Raw genomic sequence first — 12,084 nt, 5'->3', positions numbered from 1 at the left:
GACAACAGAAACAGGTGAGATATCCCAGGGAGAAGAAGAAATTTAACACATACAGGACCAACATAGCTTGCATGCCAAGACACACATGGAGTTACAATGGATGATGTCAGACAGTTGGCAGAGGCTGACCACAGCACCCATAAAATTTTCTTGTTTGGCTGGTTTTTTTTTAATTTAGCACAAATGCAAACATAATATATCAATCAAAATATGAAATATATGAAATCATATGATATGAAATGAAATATGAAATCACACTGGCAGACTGAAGTTTACTTTTTTAGTCCTAAACGTTCCTGTGCAACAGTCCTGCACATTTCCACCCCTCTGGTATTACCTGGAGGGCCTGGTTGGCCAGGCTGGCCTGGGGGGCCAGGGATATATGCATTAGAGGCAAGCACTTTTTCACCAGTGATTTGCTTGCTAAGATCAGCAGCATTATTTGGCAGCAAAGCAACCTGCCAAGACAAAAAAAAAAAAAAAAAATCTATGTAAGACCTTCATTGTTCAGCCAGGAAAATTACATTCTTATTTAAGCTTTCATGTGAACAAACAGCTATTTAAATATTTCAGGAAAATATAATGAGTTTATTCATATCCTTGATTGATATAATCAGAAGAACATTCTTATTCTGTGAGTCGTTCACTTTTCAAGTCACTTTGGAAATACTCCAAGCCAACAGAGGACAGAAGAAATTCAGGAGGGATACAGCAACAAATTTTGAAAAACTTGAGTCTCATTACTGCTTCTCAGGAAACCTGTTTTATCCTTATTTGAAGTTTCCTCTATTCATTTAATGCCTTTCTCAGGGCAATATTAGCTCAATATTTAAGTCCTGAATTGCTGCACAAGCCACTAACTATTCATGGGTTTAATGAGAACCCTAAATCCTTTGTGAATCTGGCTCTGGAAAGTGACCACACTGTTTAACCCATCAGATGTCTGGATCTGCTCTGCACAGAGACAAAGATAAAGTAAGTGAGAATGCAAGCAGAACTGCACACTACAGTTTAAACTGCCATTATCCATTACCTGTTTAATTATCCATTATCTGCTTAATTATCCATGAAACCTTCATCTATCCAGTTGAATACTATTTCTTAATTTATTAATTAAGAAATAGTCTGCAAATGTTTAGTCTCTTAAGAGGCAGCTGAAGTGTGCCTGGAGGAGCCAGGAGGCTGGTGTGCAGTGGGGAAAGAAGTTTATTAGTGGCAAGTGGCTGCATGTAGCCTTAGGGATCTTGCACTGCCAAATTGGAAACCTATTTCAGCAGTAGCAGTGCAGACCTACCCCTGGGTGAACTCTGTTGCCTTTTGAATGAACTTGGCTCATTGGATAATTTGATGCTGAATTCTGTAGCCTTTGCCTGTGAGAGCTGCATTGAATAATATAGATGATGACTCCTGCTAATTGACAAAGCTTTTCATCAGCTATCTGGAATTCTCTGAGCTGGGCTGTTCTTAAGACTCCTACCTATTTCTGTAATTATTTGACATACATTCTTCTGCTATTATTGGAAACCTAATGTTTGTAATGCACAGGAAAAAACCACAGTGTAATGCACCTGCAGTACCTACTTGAACTGGGAAAATTTCCTTTGGCAAACAAGCTATTGCTTAAGGATTACAATTTAAAGGCAGGCTGTGCTGCTTGTAGTTTGGGGATGGATGCACAGAACAGTTCTGAAGAGAAAAAGAAATCAGCAAAAAAAAAAGCTGGAGATGCTGAGCTAATTCTTGGTGGCATTTCCGAAACACCAGTTTGATTTTGAGACTGGAACTCAAAATGTGATGACAGAAACACAAGATTTATCAGCTATTTGTGAGTTAGGTTTTGGAGAGAACTGCAGTTCCAAAAACCAGATGACTTCACTATAGGCAAATTAAGAATCATGATGTAAGCTTAGCAAAAAATTGGTAGATTCACTCCACCCCTGCAGAAATCCATGGCAGGGTGAACTCATATTTTCACAGAAGTCCCACAGTATGTTTCTTATATTCTCACTCCTGTGAATTTGCTTTTCACACAGAAAATGGGGATTCAGCACACCTATAGCTCTGGGGTGAGCAGTCATCTCTGCTTTTCAAAGCAAAACATGTGCTTTGTTTACCAGTGACCTTGCAGCTTTCTCAGCCAACTTCCCAGCCAGAGCAGCACAGACCAAACTGTGGGGCTGCTGGACATAGAGGGCTCCTCTGTGGGACACAACACCCTACCCCTGGAGCTGAGGAGGAAAATCCAGTGGCTGGGGGCTCTCACAGCCCCACTGGCCAGGGATCAGCAGGGGAAGATCTACTGGCTGGCTCTGGTCAGCAGAGCTGTTTCCTAGAGGTGTGTCCTGCCCAGGGCAGGTTCCTGGCTGGATACAAAGGAAAGGCTTGCAAGGACCATTGTGCAAAATTTCCACTACATGACACAAATCAATCAAGGACTCTGCGGTTCCAATGCTGCCAAGCTGAAGCAGAGACAAGAAGTCAAATCCTGTGGCTACCTGAGAGTATTATATTTTTAAAGTAGTTTTTTTGAGAACACTTTTAGTGCCATCATTGAGTGCTTCTCCTTAGGGGCGGCCACAATTGAGTGGAAGTCAATTAATGGAAGTCTTCTTTTTAGCTTGCATGTAAATATCTCATTCTGGGGATCTATAGCTACATCAGTTGATAAATAGATGTCACTTAGTACATAGACCCAGCCATGAATACCCTTCAGGTTGTACTGCAAACGGTCAGACTGGAGTAAAAAGGTGCATTTAGTGGCAAAGACTCATCATGAAGTGGATTTGGAATTTTATTCCCTTCTGATGCTTAAATATTTACTTGTTCCTGCCAGCCAGGCTGTTGTAACAACTGAGTAAGTTAAAAAAGAAATCACTTAGCTGCTGTGAAAGCATCTATGCATGCTTCCCCACTGACTCAGCTGGACTTGAAGTACACACTAGGAGTGCCAAAATACCCAGGCTCTGGTCTAGCTCACTGCTCTTTGATATCTTCTGGCCAGAAAATGGTTGTTACATGCACTGGGCCAAACCATGTGTTTTTGTTGTTGACTCACATCCTCTTAGCTATTGGATGTACTCACTGGCCTAATTTCTCTTTCACCTTTTAACTGAACCAGGATCCTAGTCCAGGGTAACCTTGGCTTTCTCTGTCTACAGCTCCGAATCCTAATGGCTCATGGAAATAACGTTTTGGTTATTTTTCCCGTGTGCATGCAAATATTAGCAAGGGTAAATTCTAAAGAAAGGCTGTTCTAGAAACAAGTCTTTCCTGTGCTGTGTTGCATGCTGCATTTGGAGCTTTGCTAGTTTCTAGGAGGTCTGTGGTTTAGAAAATTGGACAGTGCTTGTCAGGAGTGATGTGGAACATGGCTTTCTAATTAAGATGTTTAAACCCATCTGTGCAATAGGATCAAGCTTACTAGTTTTTTTCTTCTTTTAATTGTTGTCTGTGTGTCAGCATGCCAGATATATTTCCCCCAGTTTTTCAGCTTTCCACTCTTCTTCCTTTCATCAAGGTCTTAGATCAACCTAGGCCTGCCCACAGACCTCTAGTCTATCAGGACAGTGCATCTCATTGGATGACAGGCTTTTCTGCTAACCACAATTTTGAATAAAGTTCATAAAATCTGAAAGCCTTAACCGCAAGACTGAAGACTCATTTCATAAACCATCTCCCTGGCAGACAGAAATGAACTTTTTTATGCAAAACAGAGCAGCTTTAACCACAGCTATTGAGAGATGTCCTCCCCAGGAGAACTTGGCCACAGGAGGTGGCTGGTGAAACATGAGGGTTGGTGTCTCCCTGGGCAGAGAAGCACCATGGGGCCAGGTCTCCATTCAGCATAGACAAAAACTCTCCTTTCTGTGGGGTAACAGTTGCTGAGGGTATTGAGAACCTTCTCTTTCAGCTCCTTCTGTGTGGAGCACAACCCTGTGGGCTCCCTCTGAGGATGCCAAGTCGGTCAAGTCTCACCAGGGGCATATGGGGGGGAAAATTAAGTTAGGGACTATGACAGGATTTAGCTATGAAGCAAGAGTGAGCTGCTTAATTTGTCCACAGCTACTATACAAATGCCTACATTGACAGGTCTCAATGGTCTGAGTTTTCCTGGAATGAGTTTTTAACACAAGCATCTAACGGCAAAAGTTAGACACAAAAACCTCCCATTAATTCCATCAATCAATTCTCGAGCAAACAATGTGGCCAACAATGTGACCCCCAGATCCTTCCCTGGAGGTCAGTGTGAGCCTGCTCAGCATCATGGAAAACAGCTGGAGAAACAGCCATTCAAAGGCATGAATCCTTTTTTAACCTCTCTGCTACCATTTTTGTGAAAAACGAAATTTCCATCACACATGAAATTCTGTCACTTCCATGTTTGTGTTCATACTGGTTCAGAAGGAATACATGATGTTTTGAAATTTTGGAGATAAAGAGTATCTCCAACCTCAGTGAATTCTACTTTAATGAGGAAGATTTCTTTCTTCCCGATATTAAATGAGTAACATCAAATGCAATGAGTGAATACACCAAATTGTGTTTTGACACAATGGAAAGAAATTAATTGAGTACCCTGGGAGAAATTATTATAGCCTGTCAGCATGATCTGCTGAGAATGTTCCTACAGAGAGCTTCAGTTTGAGAGAACCTTAGTGTTCAAAGGAGATGCCACCAGAAAAGGCATTACACCTGCCTCCCTGCACATGGCTCTCCAAATCTGAGGCTGTGTCTTTGCATTATCTCACTACTACTCTTTTCCTTATTGCACTGATAAAATGCAAAAGGAAGCTACATATGTGAGCAATTAAAGCCCAGGAAAAGTTTCTAAATTCATTGTTCTCTACTAGCAAGGGGATAGGCAAAAAAATACCAAAAGTTTTGTGACTGAGGGTTTTTCTTTTTTAAGGGGAAAGTAATATTTAAAGTTAGTGGTATTTTTGTTTAGTACCACACCTATTTGGCAAGAATCCTGTACCAGCACCCTATTAATGAAAAATCATGAAATGTCTTGCATGTGCTTACTCTAGAGGTGGATCATGTCCAAAATCCTGTGCATTCAGAGTGAATGAAAAGCTCAGGCCAGCACAGATTGCCAAGAAACCTGGGCTTAGCCTGGGATGGGTGCTTGTCAGACTCTGTTACCATGAGCTTTGGTAACACAGCTCCATGAACTTGGGGAACAATCTGCTTACAAATTGTACAGGAGAATAAGGGAGAGATATCATTCCTACATGATTTTAAAATATATTGCCTTTCTCTTTGTATGTACAAGAACCACATGTCAGTGACAGCTCCAAACATAGAAATTAACCTCAGTTGTTGTAAAACATGCAGGTCTGGTAAAGACATGAGTGATCAGTGTTTGTACCTTTTGCTTCAGCTGTAAAACCGTCTGCTTTATTTGATGGAATTCCTTACAAGAGGCACAGCATGTCCCCGGTTTCGCCACATTTTCAGATTTCTCAGGAAGCCCAACTGAAAGAAAGCAGTTTCCACTATAAATGCAAAGATCCAAAGGAAAGAAATTCATAAAGTGATATCAAAAGCCACTTGAAGGTTGTTATATTTCCCCAGACTGTGAAAAGAGAAGGGAATCTTGCCATTATTAAATCTTTGACTGTGAATTTCTATGTAAGGCTGAGAAACTTTGCAGGGACAGCTCTGAGCACATTTTTAAAGCAGCTGTTTCCAGTTAACAGTCCCCAGAGAATTCATTTGTTTAATACCTGAAAAAGTTCACACCCCTTCTTTTATCTTTTTGTTTAGGGTAGACTAACCCCATAGATCTGAACTGACTTACAGTTCCCTGAAGGGCAAATTTTCATATGCTATAAATTACAGTAAAATCCCTCAGAATATGCTTATTTCGCTCATTTTGCACAAACTGCTCTTTATCATCATGGGTTATTCTCCATGTGATGGAATTAGCCTGAGCAGAGATGGGGATTAAGATTAATGGCAGGGATTTAAATCCACACAAGAGGAAGGGTCACATCTGTTGATACTATGCATGAACAGGATATTTTCAAGAATCCATTAAATTATTCAAACAGTGAGAGATATTGCAAATGTTATTTTTGTCCTTTTCCCAGTACCATACACAGCCAAGCAGTTCTGCATTGCAAGCAAACAAGCGTTGTTGTAAGAGATGTCTGCTTAAAGACAAATCTGGTTTCCAAACCACAGGGCGACACATACTGCAAACGCTAGGTGACTTTTTTCACTTCGACATTGCTGAGAAAATATCAAGCCTGTTGAGGCTTTGCATATGATATGTGGCCTTGTATGATGTTACCTGGGAGGGTTGCTGGGTGGGTTTGAGCATGGACCTTTCAGAGCAGGCACCACAATGGAAAAACTCTGCAGGTGCTCTTGTTAAAGCCAGGGAATCTTCAAAGTCTTCCAAAAGGATCAACTGCATCGTGCTCAGTTACTGTGTTACACTTGTCTCTTAAATGCCCTTCACCTTTTCAGAAATGTGTATTGATTTTGAAATATCTGCATCTTTTGAAATTAACCCTGAAGCTTCTAATAAAAATAATATAATAAATTCTAATAAAATATTCTAGTAAAAATATTATGTGCTACTTGACTTTAAATATTTGCAAGGTCCAGTATGGAAGATTGCAACCATTTGATTGTTGTCTACAGATCACCTATGCACATATTTAGGAAGGTATTGGTTATTCCATTGGCTATAATGACATATTGATTTTAGAAGACAAAAATTAACCTCACTTCTCTGCTAATCAGTTAGGAGAGAGATGTAAGGGCAAGATGCTGGAATAACCAGGAGCATTAGGACAGCTGTTAGTACTGAACTGATTGGAAAATTTGGGCACAAAGGCCTGGGTTTTTTCCCCAGTCATGAACTGCCTGCTCCCATGGCTGCACTCCAACAGCCTTACTATATTACACATATTATTTAGCATTTTTATAGCAGTAAGCACACTGCTGTTTGAGCTTCCCAGCTCTTTCTCCAGCACAGGTTTGGTACCTGATCAGCTTTCTGTGCAGTGTTCAGATGGCTCCAAGGTTTAAGATTAAGACTTAAGATGGTACTACTTGGTGTTTTCCAATGGACTCTACACAGTACAGAATAGAATTTCACCAAACTTCAGCTGTGCTGGATCCAAAACTATTTAGCCACAAGACCTCCTCCAGCATTTTTGTGAAGGTACTGGAATACACAGTATACGCTGCTTTCCTTCTTCTCTCCTATATTCCTAATGCCTAATTTTTTGCCTTTGATTCCCTCCAAAACCTCTTTGCCCCTTTGCCTCTTTTCTTTTGTAGATGAAATAATCTGTGCCATGCAGGGCTTTTTTTTTTTTTTTTTCTTTAAGAGGGAACTGATGTGCTGTAATGAAGACACCACTTTACATTTCTGTAAAATAAATTTGCTCTTGACCATAAGTCAGTTATTGTGTTCTTCCCCCTCCAATTTCTCATCTTCCTTTAGAAAACCCCAGTGTCTTGACATGCCCATTTTTGGACTTGGTAGGAGTTACAGAGGGATGTATATGGAGTCAAGAAAACCCCAAAACCAAAAAAAAACCTTTTTTCTTTCTTTCTTTTTCAAAGACCCATAAAGCCTGGATTTTGTACTGGTCTCAACAAAAATTTCTTTTAATAGCTATCTCACCAAATGAGTTCTATCATTGTGTTAGGAAATGTTGCTGAAAGCAACACACAGTCATGTGGAGAAACTGCCAGAGCCTCTGCTGTTGGAAACCTAATGCAATCCCACCAGAATCTCTGGAATTATATGCAGATTAAGAAGCGGTGAATTTGGCCTTGTGTTTCATTATAAAACCCAGTTTATCCTCCTGAAGGATGTGACACATGGGGCTGACAAGTACAGATAAAACAGGGCTGTAACAATCCACGGAGACAAATACTGGGGGGATCAGCTAATGTTTGGGAAATGTCATACCAGTGAGATTTCTGCAAAGCTGGCTGGATTGACTTGTTGGAGGAAGAAGTCCAAGATCCTTGTGTGAGCAAGCATGAGCTGCATCTCAGGAGAGAGGTGGAATCCCCCTAACTCATACCAGACAGAGGTGATGATTTGCCCGGGAAAGGAGTCATCCATCAAACATTTGCTCTACCCCCATCCAACCCTGTATCAGGACCAAACTATGAGTAAGGTCAGAATAAAGTGTGGCTAAAGCCAGAAGTCACCTAGGGCAGGCCAGCAGAAGCAAAAGGCCATTAGATGGAGCCACCCACGCATGGTGCAGAAACTGAGGTCACCCACCAGGGTCAGCTGAGCCAACACTGGGCAAGGCACTTACATAACTTGTTCCCATTGCACAGACCTACACAAGGAAACTGAAATTATTCTGAACAAGCCCTAAAGCAGCCCCATTTCACAAAGGCTCTCAGAACATAAAGTCTAGCTTGCACTTGATGGGAGTCCTTTAATCCTGGTGAGATGCTGGTGAGCCCCGTGGCACCTATTGCTAAGAGATCTGCTTGGGGCAGTGCTGTGTTTTCTCTGTGTATGGGCTCGGAGGCCATGCCTGGCTGATGCTGGAAGAGGAGGAGATGCTGGCAGGGGAGAGCTCTGCGGGAGCTCTTCTGCGGGCGGTCTTCGCATGGAGGCTCTCGAGCTGATCATCTGTGTTGTATTATCTGGGCTCAGCCCGCTGAGATGGTTTCATCTGCCTACTTCTGCATGGGTAGCTGCATTGTCTCCATCAAATGCGACTGTGGAGGCAAGAAAAAATGCTCCCCCTTCTTGTGTCCACTAACCAACCCAAAGCTCGCTGTCAAGACACTTACAGAGCCAAAAAAAAAAAAAGGTGACCACATTACAGACACTTACAGAACAAAAAAACGTGTCTGAATTGCATCCTTTGGGCATGGAACAATGAGAACACGGCTGTATCTCGTGGAAAACATGCGCCCTCTTTAGAAATGGAGAGGGCTAACGTGCTTTTGCCTCTCACACTGAATTTTAAAATAAAAGGCGAATGTTCCGGCTGCGATGAAAAGCGAATGATGTGTTTATGAGGCGGCTGCTCTGGCACGGATGCGGTGCAGGGCTGGGGCTGGCCGCGCGGTGGAGCGTCGCCACAGCTGGTTCCCTGCACAGCCCTTCTCCCCGGGATGAGCCACGGACACGGCTCCTCGTTCCCACCACAGCTCTGAAAATTCCTAACATTTATGTGCAGTACAGAGGGGTAACTGACCAGAAGGCATCCTTCTTTACTTCGCACAGCTGACTGGGAAGATATCTGGAGAGATGGTGGGTATTTCGTTCCAGATTATCTGCTGGAACTGACATTTTTATGTGCCGTGTACATTCACTGTAAAAATGGTGGTTTTCAAACAGTAGAATAATTTCCATAGCCTTGAATATTTTGAATGGTTGGTTATCCTAAATACCTTGGATATTACTGTATAAAGAAATTTGAACTACCCAAAGGAATATTTAAAAAACCTCTGCTATTTGTAGGGACATTATCTAGGTTATTTATCACATACATGCACACACACACACTCTGATAAGGAAAAAAAAAATTAAAACTACAAGGAACAATTAAAGTTAATGGAGTGGCTACAGTTACACATTTTCAAATGAAAATCAAAATTATAAATTGCTCTGGCCATCCGGTGGGATTTGGTTCACGCTGCCAGGATACCACATTCAGGTATTAATTGATGAACCTGTGGTAAGTTGCCATTCATCAAAAGTTGTTGGGGTTTTTTTTCAGACCACTGTTCTCTTCCTCCTTTCTTTTCAAATTTTCATATCACTATTTATTCTGTAGTATTCTAAATGCTGTAATTTAATAACTAGGATGAGATCAAAGCCTTTAAAATAATTTGTGCACAGCACATGTATACACTTTGAACCAACAGTGAGATGCAAGAACAAGCCCGTACATTTACTCCTTTCCCATTACATTCCATTAAAAAAAAATTCCAGCCATAAGACACACAATTTGACATAATTGTAGGTCAGCAGCATTTGGTCTTGGTCCATGCAATTTAGAAATTGATTTAAGCAAGGCTTGGAAAATGTGTTGGACCCCCAAGCACACATTTTTTGAGCCTCTAAGGGCCAAAGGGCGCAAGCCATCCAACCCAGGGCCATTTGCTAATCTCAGATGTGGGTGTGTAAATACAAATTAAAGTTACTGAAATTATTTAATTAACAGGTGAAATCAGTGAAAATTTTTAAGGCTCTTCATCTGGTAAGACTTTTTCCTATGTCTCCTTAGCTCTGGACCACAAAACAGTTATAATCCAGGCTGGTATTGGAGCAAACTACGGCTTTCAGCAACTGGATCCAGCAGGAATGATCTAACTGAAGCTGTAATGGTAAATTTCATTATTCAGCCATTCTGCCTCCCTAGGAGAAGATGCCTTCCACATCCTGAAGTGTACTTGTGCATTGGAGGAGAGAGTTTGGCAGGGTTGCTCCACAGGTGCTCAGCTGACCAGTGAACTGCCTGGATACCCCAGGAGCACCAGCTACATCCCAGCTGTGACCCCCAGCTCCAAGTGTAGCACTGGGAGCAGTTCCTCTTCATGACAGACCAACCCTTTAGGCATCCATTTGACCCAGGACATTTAATCTGCACTAGCACCTGCCTTTATCTCCTTTGGTGCATGTCCTGCCATCCTCCTCCCGGACATAGCCTTCGTGACACTCGCACCTGTAGCTGCCCACGGTGTTGACACAGATCTGAGAGCACAGAGTCCCATTGCTCGTGGCACACTCGTCGATATCTGGAGAGAAGCAGAAATTAAAAATGTCCTGTAGCTGAAGGTTTCAGACCTCCAACACAATAAAAGACTTCCTTTAGAGGTAAAAAGAGATTTTGTGGTTAAACAAACAAGTAATTGGAGCACCACAATTGCAATTGAAGCTGAAGCCTTTGGTCTGGAGCTCTGGGCAAGATGCACTATTATTATTATTAACACACCTGGCAGTTTATCAGTGAACATTGTTTGAAAGTCTCCTTGCATTGAAAAGCTCACAAGCAAAGCTCAATCCTGCAAACTTTGGCTCCCTGGCATGGCAAACCACGCAGGGCAAGGCAGGACTAGCCACAGCAGGACCACATGCAAATGATCAGTCCTGAATTACATACTGGCCATCTGAATCAAAACCAAGGATTAGTTTTAGTAATTAGGCCTAGTGATAATGCTTCAATATTCAGTATATATGGCTCACAACCAGCAGGAGGAATTAAAGGAAAAATTACATTAGCCCAACACTTCAAAGTCTTTGGCTGTGTAAGTCTTGTTGTAGGTAATACCTCCTAATAATTTCGAGGGCATCTAGATCTCTGAATTCTTAACATAGTTAACCCCCACATTTCTTCTCTAATAATATTGAGAATGAGAAAGGTTTCAGATTCAGAGTGCCTCCTAAAAGACTGAAGGGAGCAGGATCAATCATTAACCAGGGAGGAGCTCAACCTGCTCATCTACCCACCCAGGCAGTAAGGCTTCTCTCTGTTCCTGTGCCTCTCCCGATCATAGCGGTATCCAGGATAGCAGGTGCATAAGACTCTCCCAAAATTATCTGTGCACTGCTGTTCGCAGGGAGCTTCAGCACAGACATCATAGTCTAAGGGAGAGAAAAACATAGTTAGGAAAAATACCAAAGTCAGTAGATGGAGGATACTGAAATTGCAAACATTTCACCTCTCTGCTAATTAGCATAAAGTTGAGTTACATTGTTTTCAAGGACTGAAGGAACCTAGATATAAAGCATTCATGAGACATATGCAAAGGAATATTAAAATTGTAATTGCTATTCACAGCTTTACAGTGGTTAGACTATTTCTTAAAGATGTATTTTAAGCAAGGGTCACTTTTGCATTTGGCAGATTTTAGGAGTTCTTTCACAGAAATATTAAATTACCTAAAACATTCTTTTCATTTTCTTCAACAGATTTTTAAGTCTGATGTCAACATTTCCTATGCAGAATACTGTGAAAAACCATGAGGTTAACTGCTAAAGCCAGGCAGAAATTATGTCACAAGGATAAGTTAATTACATCACATGTTAATTGTTTGAAGCCAGATATAACCCTCCTAGCAAATAGTGAACTGCTA

General features: G+C 41.5%; 1 protein-coding gene across 1 annotated transcript in view; it reads right to left on the bottom strand.

Moving 5' to 3' along the window:
• CCBE1 (collagen and calcium binding EGF domains 1) overlaps nucleotides 1–12,084 on the bottom strand; it is a 96,110-nt gene that overhangs the window by 8,108 nt on the left and 75,918 nt on the right. Inside the window, exons 4-7 of the mRNA XM_041419605.1 lie at nucleotides 11,459–11,593; nucleotides 10,609–10,746; nucleotides 5,372–5,478; nucleotides 338–458 (exon numbers count right to left, since the gene is read on the bottom strand). Of these exons, the coding sequence (XP_041275539.1) occupies nucleotides 338–458; nucleotides 5,372–5,478; nucleotides 10,609–10,746; nucleotides 11,459–11,593 (501 nt within the window). The remainder of the gene's footprint in view (nucleotides 1–337; nucleotides 459–5,371; nucleotides 5,479–10,608; nucleotides 10,747–11,458; nucleotides 11,594–12,084) is intronic.

Source organism: Onychostruthus taczanowskii, unplaced genomic scaffold (assembly GCF_017590055.1).
Source record: "Onychostruthus taczanowskii isolate IOZ18803 unplaced genomic scaffold, ASM1759005v1 scaffold108, whole genome shotgun sequence".
NCBI classification, from domain to species: Eukaryota; Metazoa; Chordata; class Aves; order Passeriformes; family Passeridae; genus Onychostruthus; species Onychostruthus taczanowskii.
The sequence above is the reverse complement of the archived record's forward strand: the minus strand, read 5'-3'. Positions and strand labels throughout refer to the sequence as shown.